Below are 19,165 nucleotides of genomic sequence, written 5' to 3'. Positions count from 1 at the left end.
TGAGGTTTCAGTGGATTGATTTACTTGATGTATAGGAAATTGTTACCAGGATCAAATGCAGATAAGAGTTTGATATTTGATTTTTCCCTTCAATTCTGAAAATAAAGGCACCAAAAAGGGTGGAAAGTCATCATTTTTAACAGCAGGTTGTTACTTATCGGTTCGAAGTTAGTTGAACGTATATGTCAGTCTAGTTTTAAATAAGACATCCCCTATCTGCCACCTGATAACGTGATGGTTAGATTGATCTGAGAAGGGTGAGTAGCTATATTTTGACAGTCCACAAGTCATACTTCCCTATTTGTCAAACAGCCTATTTTTCCGACACTTCCTTTAGTCGACAGTCCAAAAGTTGACCAAAAAGACTGGGTTTTTTTGCTTCATTAACCCTTTTTTCCAGAATATTTTTGGAGGACAGGTTAAAACATTGTGTCTGTTTCATTCTTATCTTTAAATGAAAAATGCACGCATGTATTTACAATAAAAGTAGTTTTTAAGTAAACAAGTTAGTTAAGTTTTTTAAACGAGTTAGTTAAGTCGTTAAAACAAGTTAGCTAAGTTGTTAGCTAAGTCGTTTTAACAAGTAAGCTTAGTCGTTACAACGACTTAAAAATAAAACTCCAATCAAATAAAAACCAAAAACTGCTAATTTTCCTTAAAATTACCAATTCAGGGGCAGCAACCCCAAAACGCGTTGTCTGATGTGTCTGAAAAATTTCGGGCAGATAGATCTTGACCTGATGAACATTTTGACCCCCTGTCAGATTGGCTCTAAATGCTTTAGTTTCAGAGATATAAGCCAAAATCTACATTTTACCCCAATGTTCTATGTTTATACAAGGCGACCATCTTGATTATTGGGCGGGGTCATCGGATACTTTTTTGAAACTAGATGCCCTAAGGATGATTTTGGCCATATCCGCTTTAATTTTGCTAAGAATTTCAGAGGAGAAGATTTTTGTAAAAGTTAACGACGACGACGGATGTCAAGTGATGAGAAAAGCTCACTTAGCCCTCTGGTCCAGGTGAGCTAAAAAATCAAAACGGACAAAAAGCAACGGACAAAAAACAAAAGTGTCAGACAAAAAGCAAAATTATCGGACAAATAGCAAAACGGACAAAAAGCAACGGACAAAAAGCAAAAGTGTCGGACAAAAAGCAAAATTATCGGACAAAAAGCAAAACGGACAAAAAGCAACGGTCAAAAAGCAAAAGTGTCGGACAAAAAGCAAAATTATCGGACAAAAAGCAAAAGCGGACAAAAAGCACCGTATCAGTACAGGTTAGTGTGGCGAAGTTTTAAGATTTTTATGTAGTATTTGTGGACTTTTCTTTTCGCTATCTTGCTTTTCTTGTCATGGCGTTGATCGTTTAATTTTGACTTAAGTTTTGTATGTCAACTAGGTATCTTCAGCCTTTGACATTGCTTGTTGGTATTTCATTTTTTGAAGTATGGTAAATAGTCTTGAACAAAATTTTGTAATCATTTATAAGTATGAGTCAGACTCTGCTTTATTATCATCACATTCAATATCAGAGTCAATATTTTGCAATGAGTGAATGTTTATTGATGATATCCATATGTTCAGTGTTGTCATTACAATGTATGTCTTGTCACTTCTGACAGCTGATTATTAAGGGTCCCTTCGTGGCCGAAAACACATGAATTTTTTTGGTCTTTTGCGACAGACTTACATTCAGAGCAATATAATTATATATATGAGATCTCCGTTTAAATGATTTTATTTAACCATGGATACCTTCTTTTCCGGGTATATTCTCAGAGGTTACCACCAGTGGCGGATCCAGAGGGGGGCGTAGAGGGCGTACGCCCCCCCCCCCCCTTTTGCTTGAACTTTTTTTTTTTTTTTTGTAAAATGATGAATCAGACTTGACTTCGTGAACTTTGCCATTTCCCGGTCGTGTATTTAATTTTTAAGCGACAATTCTTTACTTATAAAGATATTTTTCGCTCGTATTTACTGTAAGATATTATTGATTATGTCAGTCATGTGTTTCGCTACGGTGGAGTTGATCAGTACGTTTGAAACGTCACTCAGTCATTTTGAAATTCAAATAACAGCAACACATTGCTTAGGCGGAGGATGACAAGCATGACACCTTCAAAGCGACAAAGGATTGAGCAAGAACGTATTGACTTCTATTTCATATTTCCACTCAACAGAAAGTAATACTCTATTACACTCTCATGAAAAAAAAAAGTTCCACGGCAATATTATTTACCTACGAAAATATGTTTAACCCCACACGCCCCAGCCAATTAATAACATTGCTGAATAATGATCCCCAGTCAGTAAGCTCTAGATATGTTTAAAGTCTAAGGTACGGACCATTTGATTTGATAGGGCAGTCTGAGATATTTTAGAGAAAAAATTCTGACCCTGATTTTTGCCTTAAACAAAAATTCTGGCCGTATCTGTGTAATGAAAACAATTATCGTGTCCCCTTTTTGCTATAAGAAAAAAAAATCCAACAGAATTATTCAGCATGAAATGAACATTGTGAATAAAAAACATGCGTAATTTTTTTTGAGGGGTTTGCATGTAAATCCCATATCTGACCGGAATGTCTGTTTCGCCGAACTGATATACTGAATACTTTTTTCAAGGCCCAACTGCAACCTGCCTGCTGGGTGTGGCCTTTATGTCTCCATTTGTCGATCGTCATTCACAACTTCGTTGTCATTTGATTTTCAGACTCATTCGTAGCTGTTGGTTGATTTGGAACCCCTCACTTCCCTTGTTGAGTGAAACATTTCAACCAAACATTTGTATAAAAATTGCTTGTTTGTCTTTGTTCGTGTCGGTCGTATTATAAACTTCATTGAATAGCCGTATATCATGTTTACAACAAGTAATCTGTGAGGTTATGCTAACTAACCATACAACAAACGAGAATTTTCCATGTCCATTTTTTACTGACAAATCCCACATCAAATATATTAGTACATAGCTTTAGATCCATTCAATCATTTTATAATAGACAACTAATGGGGAGAATGCGGCATCAAAAATGTCCAACCCAAGCTTACACTTTAACTATAAAATATACATACCCCACGTTAGGAACCGTCACTAAAAATGTGCATTTTACACATATTTTTTGTTTTGTAGCCCAAAAAAGGTCCAAAAAAATTTTCACCTCGCTCCGCTCGGCGATTTTTACATACTACGCCCCCCCCTTTCCAAAATCCTGGATCCGCCCCTGACCACAGTCAATACCTGTATAAAAAGAACCAGAACATCATCATAAGATGACCAAGCGTAAACATAATCAATATATGTGCAAGGTTACCAGAGGTAACCAAAGTCAATACATGTGCAAGGTGACTAGAGTTAACCATATGAATACCTGTGAAGGGTGATCAGAGGTAACCAAAATGAATATTTGTGCAAGATGACCAGAGGTTACCAACGGCAATATATGTGTTAGGTGATCAGAGGTAACCAATGTAAATATTTGTGGCAAGTGACTAAATGTAACTAAAGTCAATATTTGTGTAAGGTAACCAGAGGTAACCAAATTAGATATATATATATATGTGTTAAGTGATCAGAACATCAGTGTAAGATGACCAGAGGTAACCAAAGTCAATATATCGGTAAGTGGACCAGAGGTAACCGAAATCAATATCTGTGTCACCAGTGTCAACATCTGTATCAAGAGAACAGAGGGCATCAAATTAAAAATATGTGTAAGGTGACCAGAGAAAACCGAAGTCAATATCTGAGTTAGGTGACAATAATGATCTTACGTCAGTATCTGTGTAAGGTGACCAGAGGTAGCCAAAGTCAATATATGAATAAGGTGACCAGAAGTAACCAAAATCTATTTCGTTTCTTTATTATTTCTTTTTTTTAATTTTTGACACTGTCATGACAATTTCTATTAACATATTTTAATCCTGAACCTTTTAAGAAAACTCGTAATCATATAGTATATATGCCCGCAATAATAAGCTGTTATCATTTATCCTGTAAGACCTTATCGTAGCTTACTTTCACTTTAAACCCGAAATACTGCATTTTTTTTTGTCGCCGGTAGAGACATATTTTTAACTGTTTCTATTAGGGTTACATGTGGGCCCTCTTGCGTAAATATTATCCTTGTAATAACTGGTGTCACTAGTTGGGAAGTAACTAATTATCTGTTTATAGCATATACCATCGCCCCGATTTTTGTAGAGGTTAGTATGGCGAAGTTTTAAGATTTTTATGTAGTATTTGTGGACTTTTCTTTTCGCTATCTTGCTTTTCTTGTCATGGTGTTGACCGTTTAATTTTGACTTATTAAAAAAGTTTTGTATGTTAACTAGGTATCTTCAGCCTTTGACATTGCTTGTTGGCATTTCATTTTTCGAAGTATGGTAATTAATATTGAACAAAATTGTGTAATCATTTATAAGTATGAGTCAGACTCTGCTTCATTATCATCACATTAAATATCAGGGTCAATATTTTGCAATGTGTGAATGTTTATTGATGATATCATTATGTTCAGTGTTGTCATTACAGTGTATGTCTTGTCACTGCTGACAGCTGATTATTTGGGGTCCCTATGTGGCCCAAAACACTTAAAATGTTTTTGTCTTTTGAGACAGACTTACATTCAGACCAATATATAATTATATATATGAGATCTCCGTTTTAATGATTTTATTCAACCATGGATACCTTCTTTTCTAGGTACATTCTCAGAATGTCTTAACTGACACTGCGTGTCTTTAATAAATTTAGTAGTATTTTCATCAGAAGAAGAAACGAAACCGTCGATGATTTCGTCTAAAATATCGCATATAAACAGAGTTGTTGCCTTCTCCACTAAGAAATTGATTATGTGACTTGCCATGCCAAGAAATCCTCGCTAAAAATTCCGGTCTACCTCCTACGGCACTCATTATAGTACCTAAAGATTTGATTTCATTCAACAAATTAATTTATTATTAATCATCCATGTAATTTGCTCTATGGGGTGTTTGCAGAATTTCAACGGAGGCAATTTCTTGGCATGAATGCGGTCTGTTGCCATTATATAGTTCAACAGGCTATACGACTTTGTTACTAGCGGTGTTTTTTTTTCTGCCTCTCCGACTCGTGGTCTGCCTAAGAAAATTTTATAAATGGGTCCCTTATGTTTACCAGGGATACAGCTTTGAGCTAGGGACAATTCCACCAGGACCCAGATCAGATATTATGTATCACTATATTTTTAGAACGAAAGTAGATTTCCTATTTCAAAAATAGATTTACGCGTCAAATATTTATCGATTAAGGTAGATTGGGTGTCTAAATTATAATCCATAGAATTTTTTAATAATTTGCCAAAATGAAGTTTATACCATGCTTTTTTAAAAAAAATAATAAAAAGAATGGGTCACGGGCCTTATTTTCACGCTACAGGTTGTGCAAAATTGACAGATTTTGTATAGATTATGCATGGAAAACCCAATTTTCTGCCATAAAATGAAAACTACACCATAGAATTTTGAGATAAAATATGAGAAGATAGCTCTAATAGTATGATTTCAGATAAGAAAAAGAAAAAATGGGGTCCTGGACCCGTTTTCTTGCTACATAATAAAATAGGTAAATTCCTAACACATTCTACAGTAAAAGTAACTTTATGTGAATTATCTGCCCTTACATTTGAGTTGCCTCCCCTTATGTGGCAAAGTTGGAAAATATAGAATCAAACAAAAGTATTCTGTTTTTTTGTAAAATACAACCATAAATATGATAAAATATGTCATTTTCTATATTGAAATGAAAATTCTTACACATGAATTACCTACTACTCTCAAAATTTGGACCTTTTATTATAGATCTAGACCGATTGTTTTCTGGTATTTCAAAATCCAAGATGGAGGAAGACACCCTATCTACATTAAGATAAATAGCGCACACAATATTGACTATAAGGGTTGAGAACGCACAGTTCTGACATATAGTTGGATTTTCCTTTGCATTCTTTGGGTTTCTGAACGCTGCAATCGTAAATTGTTTTTATTGCGTAATCATGCAAATATGCAACTTATCTGGCCCGCCGCATTATGTAATATCACAATCTATAGCTAATGTTGTCCTAATTATTACAACACAAATAATTTTTGATAAGGATTGCAAAATTTACTTGAAAATATATTACCTGCTTTACATGTTGTCCAATTTAAAAATGAGACAAGCAAGATACAAGTGAAGTCTTTCATTGTGTTTCGACTATGTTGTTTATGGCATAATGGCGATGACCTTGCACATGTATAGATTAAACACGTATCGTATTAAACAAGTTACGTACTGTGAAATGAATTCATTTTAGGACTGTCTTCAATTGATATTAAAGTCATATGAATCGAGTCACTGGTGATTATAATTTTAAGGAAATTATTGAACCAATGCATGCATTTGTTCGAAACTAATTAGTCCTCTGTGTGCTATTTTTACATTTATTTTATTTTAATCCATAACGTAGAATAAATAAATAAAATAAATTTGTTAACTTCACATCAGTTTAGAAGGTGGGTATTACTTATTTCGCTCTCAGCGTCCGTCCATTCATTCGTCACGTACAAGATAAAGATTTATATTTTTATTTTAACACCGTTAATCACAGGGGCTCGTGTCATAGAGATGTTTTCGGCGGAAATATATGCCAGTCGACTGGTATGCTTTCTACATTGTGTTAATATATATATAAATATATATATACATCCGCCCCAAAAACATCTATTCATACGAGCCCCCGTGCGTTCATAACATTAATGTTACTAATTTTACTGCATAAGATGCGCATTACATGGAAACAAATTTTCAGCTTCATTAGCGCATTGAATGGTACCAATTTTACTGCATCACAGTTGCGCATTTAAAAATAATACCATTTCAGCTGCATCACAGGTGCGAATTTATGGTACCAATTTTACTGCATCAAATGTGCGCTTTCAGTGATACCAATTTTATTGCATCACGGGTGCGCATTTAATGGTACCAATTTTATTGCAACAGATGCACAATTCGACAGTTAATATTTTTCATGATCCGAAAACAAATGGTGAAATGCTGATAAAACCAAGGACCTTTTGTTTAGCAACATCCAGAGAAGAAATTCGAGCTATGCATGAAGAGATATATGTTCCTCTCTACATTTTATAACAGGAAATTTCAATCCAACAATATGCGTCTTTTCATGTTAGATGTTGCTTTTTTTAAATATATATTCACTATGAAGTGAATTTCCTAAAAATATATGCCAAAATATATGAGTTTGACCAATATTTCGTAGTTCGCGTTAATTTTTTTGTTTTAATTTAATAATTATTGCCATGTAGTTGTTATCAAATTAACTTAATTGAATCAAAAACACAAGTTAATTATGATATAAAAGTTTACAAGTATATTCTTAATTAGGGTTTTGACTTAGATTTCGTGGTTTATTGAACATGAAAATGTGATAGTGCGAGTGGGGCATGGTATCCGGGTCCTATTAAAATGCGCCCGGGAGCGCCCGGGTGAAGAAAAAGCGCCCGGGGAAAAGAAAAAGCGCCCGGGAAAGAAAAAATAGCGCCCGGGGAAAAGAAAAGGCGCCCGGGGAAAAGAAAAGGCGCCTGGGGAAAATATATAGATATTGTATTGGCATGAGACAACTTTGTGACGATGAAATAAGTTATGCACATTGATTTTTTTTTAATTTTAGACAAGTTTTTTGCAAATTCATATAATAGACATTTGTAATAAAGCACAGAAACAAGTATGAATGTTTCAATTTTAACAATAATATATGAATACTATTTCGAAAGACAGATAATAATGGATCACAGTTTATGCTGAAGATTTATAAAATGTAAGACATCAAAAGACATGTTTTTGATAACGATATCAAAATGAAAAATGTAAAAACAACTTAAATTTCACAGATAAATATTACTTTAATCAAAATTAAAAGAGGCAGGATGACAATTCATGTAAAAAAAGTCAGGATAAACTAATAAAAAAAAAAGGCAGGACTGAATAGAGTGAAAAATAAAAAGGCAGGACAGAGATTACAACTAGAAAAAAACGCAGGACAAAATTTTTCATCCTAGCCCCCCCCCCATAAAAATCAAATGGTAGCTCCCTTATGTACACAAACATTTCACATTATATGCTGTTTGGATAATGTCTACAAAATTATTATAGCGGTATCGTCAGATCATCAGTAGTCAGTGCTACGGTTCTGACATGATTTATAAAATATTTTTCTAAAATTTCCCGTTGATGAATTCTGAATTTAAGATATAAACTATGGGTTTTGCTCATTGTTGAAGACCGCCATGGTACAGTGACCTATTGTCTTATTTCTATTGACTATTTGTAGATCTTTTTTTAATAAACACTTTTGCTTACTTCAATTTCTCTCTATTACAATTTCTGAAAAAAAAAAAAAACAACTCAAAAATGAGTAAAAATAGTCTTTCATAGATAGTAACTCCTTCTATAAGTCAATTGACAATTTGACCAATTTGACTTAATTGCAGATCATGTTTTGTTAACGTTTTCACCATGGTCAGATTCTCTCTATTAACTACATTTTCCTTAAAAGATGCAAAACGGATAAAAATAATAATTTTTAAAAAGAAAAGAACTCCAGTAAAAGATAATTTGACAATGTCTTCCAAGTTGCCTTATTTGTAGATCTGATTGATCTGGTTAATTTTACTGTTAAAATTTTCCCCTGTTGTAGTTTTCAAGATAATAACCACAAACTGCGAAATTTACTAAATATTGACATTTCAGGGGCAAAAACTCAAAAATAGAAAGTTCGATTTTTATGAAAATTCTGACAGGGATATCCCTTGACCTACTGCTTACTTTTCTCAGGCTTACGCTAGCAGCCCCCCCCCCCCCCCCCCCCCCCCCCTATTGTGGGAAAAATTTGGTAGATTGTAGATTATATAGGGAATCACTGAAGCATGACTGGAGCGAGCCCCTCTTAGGGCAGTCAGTGGGCCCCCCCTTATGAAAATTTCTGGATCCGCCATTGTGGATCAAGTACCCGGATACAGGTTTTAAACTGAATACCCTAAGGAAAATTTAAATAAGGTTTCATAATATTTTGCCCAATAGTTTTAGACAAGGTTTTATAAAAAGTATTTTTCTTATACAAGACCACAAATGCCCAATATTCTTAAAAGTCTCAAGTTACAATTTAAAGTAGGAGATTTATTTAAATTTTAAAGTAATTGGTCCAGTAAAGTTAATGGCTGGTGAAATAGTTAATCACAATTCTTAGAGAGTATGACCATTCACTTTTTTTTTGCATTTGAAAAATGAAGACAGACAGACAATGAGCAGCATGTGATGGCAATAAAACCACTTGAGCGTGACAACGAAGTCAAGTTTACCTTAATAATTTAATATGTCTTATCAATGACGTAATATAGATCAAATTATGTAGTATTGATTCATATTATTTGTTGGGTAACTGTAATACTCTATAAATATGTGAATGTTAGAGTTATCGGTAAAGGCTAACCACAAATTAAAGTGTTCAACGAAATACAACTTTACCTCAAACAAATCTAATATAAACAGACTGAGAAAATTGTCCTTGTCATGGTTCAGATATTTCAGAGCCTCGATTCCTCATGAGGGTTTTTGATTATGTGATTACTTGGCCGTTTTTATAGTGATTATTTGATTACCAGACCAAATATTTCATGATTATTTGATTATTTGATAATCTAGGACTGTATTTTTGATTTTTTGATTATCTTGTTTAGAAATATAATTAATGATTATGTGATTATATTGGTAAAAAATTGTGATTATGTGATTACTTGGACACCCCCATGAGGGGCCTCATTTTAATTTCACACGGGGAAACTCTATACTAAAATACTTAACAACAGAGACAATTGTTTGTTGCCTATTATTATTTGTTTTGTTTTTTTTCTACGGTGATGTTATGTTGGTCCTTCTGATAGTGAGTATAATTCCATCGTCATTGTTAATAAATTTATTTTTAACAAATACCAATTTAGCGGTGTATTAAGAATTTAAATAGTTGTCTTAATCTGTTCTAACACATTGCACAAAGTCATGCTTTTCTCAAGACTGCTTATGACGTCTTTCAGTCAGGGGTACTACATGTAGAAGTAAATAATAATATTCTTATATAAGTAAATTTGTTATATTCATCTTTTCTTATAAAGTTTGAATAATCTCCCCTTAATTTTCTCAAAAAATTTACTTGTATAAGTAATTTTTTTCACAATCCCTAAAATTCAGTTTTGGGATGTAAATTCATGCCTTAAACAATTTTTCTCTGGTTAGCTCATAATTTTTGATAAGAGTTCAGTGTTTCATCTCATTAATTCAACAGAGAAACTAATTGAGCAAAGATCTTAAGTATTTGCGCAAGGCCCTCAAAAATTGAACCTTGGAGACTTGTAAATGAGCAGTATTTTGAAGATAACAGACAAATGAGATTTTCATTGTCCATGAAATTACACTTCAATGATTAGTAAAGACATCTGCAAAGGACAGACAATTAAAAATTCTATTAGAGCAAAGAAGTCCTGAGAAATTCAAGAAAAGAAGAAAGTATGACTTTTTTACTTGAATGTATAAGTAAAAAAAATCTAAATGTCTAAGGGACATAACTAAGCCATTAAAAAAATTTACCTATACAAGTAAATAAAATACACTTGTATAAGTATCTTACAATTATACTTATATAAGTATATTAATATTTACTACTTTTTCAAGTAAATAAAAATAACTTGTACATGTAGTACCCCTGACTGTCTTTAAACAAGTGTTTCCCCCAAGCATGTTTAGCATGAATAGACACCATGCCCTTTTTCTGTCTTAATAAATGACGCCATGCCCTTTTTTCACTTCTTTGGGTGATGCCATTGTCTCAAAAAATGCCTTTTCTTCCTGTCTTCATGTTTCTGGCAAGTTTATGACCCTCAGCTAATTAACATTTACAACAGGTGTTATAAAGATGTAATTACAGTTAATCCGCTTATCGCCATCTGATGGGTCACTAATCCGTTAATTATTAATAAACCTCATAATTGACCACCATAATAATTTTCCCCAGTAAAATCAGTCAGTTGGCATTTTAATTTCAATATTTCTCAAGGCCAACGACCACAATTTGCAGTTCGTTTGTCGTAGTTTCGTCATTTGAACAAAACTGTTTTCCCCCGAACAGTTCGCTTTTTAATTTCCATATTTCTAAAACGATCACAATTTGCAGTTCGTTTGTCATAGTTTCGTCAAATGATCTTATTTTCGTGATCTTTGGTATAAAACGTTCAATTTCAATTAAAAAGATAGAACTTTATTCAAAACGTTTTCACGAGTCAAACAAGTGCTTCCTTTACTGTTTACGATATACTGTGCATGCGTGAAAGTATTCCTATGAATTTATAGACTCTAAAACGTAAAATACGAAATAAATTTAGTTTAAAATAAATAGGAGAGACAAATATAGTGTTTCCCCTATCACACAAAAAGGGCATGGTAACTTAATTGAAAAAGGGCATCTAAAGCGCGCAAAAAATTATAAAAAGTGCACCTACAGTGTATGGAAAATTAACAAAAGCACCCACAGTATGCTGAAAACAAGAAAGGCAATAAATTGTCATATTGCATTAGTAAAGTATGGACTGGCAGTTGTTGATGGAATTAGAACTCAAGATAGCAAGTGTATTGTTTCAAAATAATATTGTATATGTATCTTTAAATAAAGATGAAAATCAACATTATTCCGGGTAAGGAGAATAGGTAGATAAAAGTCACGCCCATTCTGACATCATACTTCTTGACCAACGGCAGCACTCTCTTCGGTGTGGAGGTCTTAAAAATGGTTGTGTCTAGTGCTAACAAATTTCGTGAAGCAGGAACTGAAAATATGTGTTGACATTCCAACATTTGCGCGAAAAACATATCCATGAACTTCAGTTGGTTAATTAAGAACTTTAAAATTGTCACCAAATATCATTCTACGTTTTGGGGGTAAAGACTTGTTGCACAATCAGCACTTGGCAATTGTTTATTTACATTTTCTACATTTACACGTTATCATCTTAAAGGTGCTTTTTGACTGGAAGCAGCCAGTTACAACTGCGACCAATGGAAATCATTACCTCGTGGATCTGAGATTCTATCTTATTTCGCCAAGGGTAGAGAGGAGGGGACTGGATTGTTACCCTTGGCTAGCAAAGATGATCAAAATCAATCATCAAATGTTGGTGGAGAAAAGTATGTATGTCCCTAGCTACAAATGAACATAAATAGTTTACCAGGCTAAGATCTTTTAAAATTGCTATCATATTTTTCGATGAATTCATAAATTCTAAAAATAAATTAGCTCCTTCATTTTTTATATTTTAATCCAATTAATTATGATACAGAGACAATATTACAAAAAATCTTGGTATTTAACAAAAAGTATACATTTTGTTCCGAACATATGTTGTTAAAAAAATGCTTAAACAAAAATAATGTTTAGTAACAGTTATTTTTAATTAAAAACTACATATCAAAAGCAAAAACAGTTTTATGCACAATAACATACAACAGATATAGATATATCATAGACCTTTATCACAAAGTACATTCTAGTTTCATGTCATGCTCTGCAATTATTTATTCGATGATTAACTTTCAATGGTCTATTCAAACTGTTTGTAGTTATCTTCAAAGCCAGAAATAACATAAAATGGCACAAAAAATTAACATACATCTTCATAACTATTCTGTCAGCATATCATTTATTAGGTAAAAGTCTTTCCATTGATATCTGCATATTATTTATTGGGCAAAAGTCTTTCCATTGAGACCTACATTTCCTCTTTCCAAATCCACAAATGTCACATAAAATCTACAAGAAAATATTTATAGGTATTACATGCAACTGTAGTGATTTGGTCTAAAACATGAAAAATATTCTATGAGGGGGGGGCAGGACCTTTTTCGGGACGTCGGGATCAGCCATTTTTTAATTTGGGAAATAGGGACACCTACAATTTAAATCCAGGATTTCGGGAAACATTGTGAACGAAATTCGGGATTTTCGTATTTTAAGCTCGGGAAATCAGGATTATTGCTTGTCGGGATGACAATTTTTCCTTAAATTTTTCCAAAAAAAAATCACAGAACCCTACAGTGATTGAAAGATTTTCGATTCTGGATTCACGGAGCTTTATGGTGTTTCAAGTTGATGTGACTTCTACATCATCATAAACTACCTTGACCAAAAACTTTAACCTATTCCGTGACGGTCGGACGCACAGACCAGAAAATATAATGCCCGTCTACTATCGTAGGTGGGCATACAAACTATGTAGCAATAAAACTAACAAACAAAATAGTAAATTCCATTTTGATTAAGAGAGTCAGAATCTTATTTAATTCTTATCTTGACTAATTCCAGAATTAATCAACAAAAAAATTAATGGGGAATGTGTCCATGAGACACAGATGATGCCCCCACTTGCATATAACTTTATAAAGGGACATAACTCAATAACTATAATAGTGACGCTACCCAAATTTGTACTTGATCTGAGTTTTGCGGTAATTAGCATTGTTTATAAGTTTCATAACATTTAGTTGAGGCAAACTAAAGTTAGAGAACGGAAACGAAAAATTCAGCAATTTTTCCATTTGTAAAGGGGCATAACTCTAGAACGGTAAAAGTGACGCCACCAAAATTCAAACTTGATCTGTGTTTTGTGGTAATTAGCATTGTGCATAAGTTTCATAACATTTGGTTCAGGCAAACTAAAGTTAGAGAACAGAAACGAACATTTCAGCAATTTTTCCATTTGTAAAGGGGCATAACTCTAGATTGGTAAAAGTAACGCCACCAAAATTCAAACTTGATCTGTGTTTTGTGGTAATAAGCATTGTGTATAAATTTCATAACATTTGGTAAAGGCAAACTAAAGTTAGAGAACGGAAAAGAAAATTTATTAATTTATCAAGGTTAATTTATCAAGGTGAAAACTGTTCCCCTATATATAGTTTCTTTAAAAAACAATTTTTTGAATCAATTTTTTTTTCTACCTACGATTATCATTTGATATTTTTGTTACTTTGTTTTAAATCAGATTTGTAGATATTTTGTCTTCGCCTTACAAAAAAATGCATGTTTTGACAAATGAACAAACCTGATCTTCTTCAAATTTGTTGATACTATAGGACTAGATGTCATGCTCTTTTCTATATATATTTTACTACATATAACTATGTTTGATTTAAAAATACTTCAGTTGATTTAAAAACATTTGAAGCCAAAATTTTATATTATAGATATTTTTTATGTTTTTCCCTTTTTAATAAAAACAACCACTTGTCTCTTAATCAACTTAAAAATAGATCAAAGATTCAAAAAACCAGGTTGCAAAAAAGTTAGTTTCTTAAACAATCATAAAAATGGAGAATTGTCTATACTAAAGATATAAATGCTTGAAAAATGACTATGTCCCCAAGTCTTAAAAAGTAAAATAAAATTCCTCAAACAATTCAATAATAGCAGGTGCACAACTTCAACATATTTGCAATCTTCCTGTGAAGTTTCAGGGATCTAATTTGAAAACTTGAGTAGGAGTTGAATTGATTACACAAAACTTACACCCTCTTTCATAAATTTTACTGAAAAAAAAGACTAAGTTCCCAATTCTGAAAAATATGAAAAATTTGATCGAACAATTCCATATTAATCATGTTAATAGGTGATGCACAACTTTGACCTTCAAAACTTTAGAATAAAATTGAGAATGGAAATGGGGAATGTGTCAAAGAGACAACAACCCGACCAAAGAGCAGAAAACAGCCCAAGGCCACAAATTGGTCTTCAACACAGCGAGAAAATCCCGCACCCGGAGGCGGGAAGTTGATTACACAAATATTAGATACCCACATTTCTGAATTCTCCCACAGGCCTGTCAGTAATGGGCTTCGTCAAACACCGCTAAATACAGAGAAGTTAACACATGGTGAATAGTCATCCAAATCACAATTTTATAGCTTTACAGAAAGTAAAATGTCAGCCATATCAAAAGCAAACACGTACTTCATCATATTAAGCATTATAAATCTTACCTATCTTGTGCAATTCCTAAAGTCTTCTCAATAAAATCTGCTATTTCTTTAGCATGTTCCTTGTTCTTTTCTCCTAATGCTCCAATACTGTACAGTTCTACACTACCACAGGGATCAGTAGATCCTCCATGACTCATCATTTGGTCTGGATGTACCCTGACTGTAACATACTGAAATTACAAAATAATTTTGAACAATGTTGATATAATCATGATAATAGAAAAGATCCACTAACCTTGCTTTCATATACCACAGTAACCATGGTAACCATTTAATTTCTTTAAATATTTGTTTTTCAGTAGGCAGGCTTTTACAATCACTTTACATCACTACCTGACTATGGTGTTAAGGGTTTTGATGAACATAGACAAAAATTGAATAATTGACTACATTTATTCTGCTGTTGTAAATATATATTATATGACAATAATTGTTATAACAAAGAGGGGGAAACTCTCACACACACATACCAATACTCTTGCACTTGCATTTACATAACATACTTCAACTTGTTTGTTGAAAAGAACGTGGTAAAGATCTGTTATTAACAAACTGAAGATATTTATTGTTAATGGACCACTTAAATGCATTGTCAAAAAAAGTCTGTATCTAATCACATGGTAATAGGATGTACCTGACTGCCACATATCATGCATATGAATATCATCATGACCATAGATTAATTATTATTTGTGGAGTATTAATCAAAATAGATTTCACAGGTATACTTTGAACTAAGAATTCAAACATTCAAAATGTCCAATGCAATGCAAATTTTCTATTGGCTTGTTTTAATAATTTGCCATGAAATTTATAGGTATCTTTGAAAATATAATTTTTTCCCGTCACTATAAAATTTGGTCCTCACGAAAAAATAGATAAATTCACAGTATCAAGATGAATTAGTTTGTATTTATAGAAAATGACAATTGCCACTCAAGCACTCATAAATCATTCAAGCATGTCAAGTGGGGATTCAGCCATTTTAAAAAGGTGGGGCTCCAAGTTCCAACACATGCCAGTCATATAAAAAGGGGGGAGGTTTCAACCATATGGTCACCATACAAAACCATTAGTTATGAAACATAAGTGGGGGGAGGGGTCCAACAGAGTTTTACTGCGCTCAATGATGTGTGTTTTTTTATTCCACATTGGATAGAGGTAAAGGCAACAATATGGGAGGGTTGAGATCGAACAAAACATGTTATACCCCACCACATTTTTGCAACTGTCCCAAGTCACGAAACTCTAGCCTTTATTGGTCTTATATGTTTTTTTAATTTTTGGTTCATTTATCATGTTTATATATTTCGAAGATTAGTGTGGCGTCCATTTCTTTGAACAAGTATACATTCTTGTTTTTAGAGGCCAGCTGAAGCTCACCACCAGGTGCAGGCTTTTCTCCCTACGTTGAAGACCCATAGGGCCAAAAAAAATATATGTCTGTTTAAGGTTACATCATTAAAAAAAATAGGGTAGGTAGGTCCGTATTTCCGTATTCAGTCAGGGGACTTACTTAAAAGAGTGATTTTCTAAATCACTGATTTAAGTAACATTATGTCCATAAAGGTTGGAAAGTAAGAGTTGTCTTTCTTTAATAATCACCTATTTAAGTAGTACAAATTAATCACTAGACTTAGTGATTTAATTTTATTGTAGCTTTAAATATAGAGTACTAAAGATCCAGGGACTAATTATGTTGCTAAAATTAACAGAACCAACATATGTGTTGAGAAGGATGACCGGGTCATGTCAGGTGATGACCTTGTACTAAATCTAGGATAATGACATAAAAATCACTTGTTTAAGTATCATACCTCAATTTCCATCCAAAAAATTACTTCTTTAAGTATCATTATTTTAATAACCCCCACTAATTTCAACACCCCTGAACAGTGAAATTTTGATCGCAAACAGTAGAATTTTATTACATAATCTATTAGATGAAACCTTGAATTTTAAAGGAAAAATACTCCCACTGCTGGGAAAAATCTGTTAAGAAAGTATCAGTTCATTATGTAAAGCCATTTTTATAGCATTTTTTCAACTAAAATAGAATTTGCAGCTCAATGATTGCATCAAAGGCATAAACCTTGATGCTTAAAAGAAGCAAAAAGTTCATTTTTTTCAATTTTACTAATGAAAAGATATTATCTGAAACTATGTGTTTAAAATTTTGGTAAAACTACAAAAGCACAATTTGTGACAAAACTTCGAATTTGCTACTTAAATAAGTGATTAAAAAATCACTTATTTCAATAAGTCCCCTGACTGGTATTTCCATTTTAATTAACATTGCGACATGATTTTGAATCTTGCGGTCTGTCTTGCCGTGGTCTGAGTTGTCCATGGGCCGGGTTTACCCATATTTTCAATGATTTGACTATTTCCCCCGGTTATTGGTTGGAAAGAATGGTGGCAAAGTGATTATTTCATCACACGAGTCACAAGTTTCTTATAACAGCTGTATCGTTCACGATTGTGAACATTTAGATGTATCAAGCAATTAATTTATTTTATTGGCAACTCTAACTTCGCTTGTGACACGAGTTCAGTTATTTTTTTCACTCTACGACGGGAATAGAATGACTTAGGGTCAGCGCTCAAAAAGCTCTGAAACATAAAATGCATTTAAAATTTAATTATCTAGTTCCTGCCACATCTTAAAACTTTTCCAGGTGCACATGTTTGTCTGTACTCAGAGTAAAATTTGTGGTGTAAATACAACCATATTTACCAAAAAGTTATGATGAACCTTATATATCATATTTGCCAAGTAAGATATATACTGATTTACTGATGGGCCGGGGCCCGTTGCCTAATGTGAAGTGACATATACAAGATTCATATTCAGGACAATCACATGTTGATGAGAAGAGAAATATATTCGGTTTTATTCTAGGCCTCACTCAAGGTGGTAGTAATGGGGTACCCCACTTGAAAAATAACAGTAAAATATTTGTAAAATTAACGTTAACAATAAATATTTTACTCCTTTCATGCCTTTTGATGCTCACAGTAGCTACAAATTTAATTAGATTTGACGAATGACGATAGAAAATTTAGACTCATTTGAAGCTAACCGTAGTGCAAAAAGGACATTTGGCCCTCGACAGCAAAGGGCATTCCTACCCTCACTCAAGACAATTAATATATAAGTGCTATACAATACACCTCATCCCTATTTATTCCATTCCGGATAAGTTCTAAAATTACACAACTTTTTCATCCAGTTGAAGCTATCTGGGACCCTGTTTAAACAATGCACCATGCATGATACTTTTTAATGAGACCTGTTTAAAACATCGTAAATTCTTCAAACACAATATGTTTTTGACTATAATTTGAGTTTGGAAAAAGTGGTTCATAATCTATCAAAGTTTCCTATTGATCGCTTTCTAAATTTTTCCCTCCCTCAGCTCGTTACTGATGACCTTTGTTTGCGGCCTGTTGACCCAAACAGGAAGTTGTCTAAATGACTGTTTTTTTCCGGATTGGACTAAATAGCGATAAGGTGTATACTACATGTACTACAAAGGAGTCTGTCTGGTTTTGATATTTGATTTTAACATGAAATTGTCTCATTATTAAAATTTACTACAAAGACCCGTCATTGCTTGAAAATTGCAGAATTTATCATAGAAACCAATTGGGACCGGAATATTTAGTAGTTGTATAAAGGTTTGAACTAAATTGTCTGCCCTTATTAGTTTTTTTTTGTTGCTATTTACATATTATTAAAGGAATGACAACTCATACACTCTCTGGTTTTCCAAGCCTCTTAGCTATAAAACTTGATGCATCTAGTATAAAGCTTCCAGGAATTTTGTCTTTAGGAAGATTGGTGTAAATGGCAAAAGTGGGCATGATTCGTGCTTGTGGCAACCTAGATACCGCTTAAATCACTAACAATTGTTGCTCACATTCACAAATGTATACGAAGAAAAACGAAGTCAAAGTTTTTTTTCCTTCAATTATTTTTTTCTGATGATTTTCATTATGTTTATGTCCGAGTGAAATTTGTTCAGGAATTGACTTTTTTTTCTGCG

At 33.1% G+C, this 19,165-nt stretch overlaps 2 protein-coding genes across 2 annotated transcripts in view; both read right to left on the bottom strand.

The window, feature by feature from the left end:
* LOC127711252 (uncharacterized) overlaps positions 1 to 6,256 on the bottom strand; it is a 77,447-nt gene extending 71,191 nt beyond the window's left edge. The window contains exon 1 of the mRNA XM_052217246.1: positions 6,166 to 6,256. Within this exon, the coding sequence (XP_052073206.1) occupies positions 6,166 to 6,226 (61 nt within the window). The 5' untranslated portion in view covers positions 6,227 to 6,256. The remainder of the gene's footprint in view (positions 1 to 6,165) is intronic.
* A 6,126-nt stretch (positions 6,257 to 12,382) lies between these two features.
* On the bottom strand, positions 12,383 to 19,023 carry LOC127711262 (macrophage migration inhibitory factor-like). Its single transcript, XM_052217263.1, has 3 exons — positions 18,876 to 19,023; positions 15,117 to 15,286; positions 12,383 to 12,891 (listed from the first exon to the last, which is right to left on the bottom strand). Exons 1-3 carry the CDS (start codon positions 18,981 to 18,983, stop codon positions 12,822 to 12,824), a joined length of 348 nt encoding a protein of 115 aa, XP_052073223.1. The 5' UTR covers positions 18,984 to 19,023; the 3' UTR covers positions 12,383 to 12,821.
* Between the last annotated feature and the right edge of the window lie 142 nt (positions 19,024 to 19,165).

This window comes from Mytilus californianus, unplaced genomic scaffold (assembly GCF_021869535.1).
Source record: "Mytilus californianus isolate M0D057914Y unplaced genomic scaffold, xbMytCali1.0.p SCAF_8, whole genome shotgun sequence".
Lineage (NCBI taxonomy): Eukaryota > Metazoa > Mollusca > Bivalvia > Mytilida > Mytilidae > Mytilus > Mytilus californianus.
This window is presented reverse-complemented; position numbering and strand designations above follow the sequence as displayed.

Coding starts and splice junctions, on each gene's coding strand:
- LOC127711262 (XM_052217263.1), bottom strand. CDS start 18,983: ATGCCCACTTTTGCCATTTACACCAATCTTCCTAAAGACAAAATTCCT. Junction 15,287..18,875: donor GGCTTGGAAAACCAGAGAGT/GTATGAGTTGTC, acceptor TTGTAATTTCAG/TATGTTACAGTCAGGGTACA. Junction 12,892..15,116: donor TTAGGAATTGCACAAGATAG/GTAAGATTTATA, acceptor ATTTTCTTGTAG/ATTTTATGTGACATTTGTGG.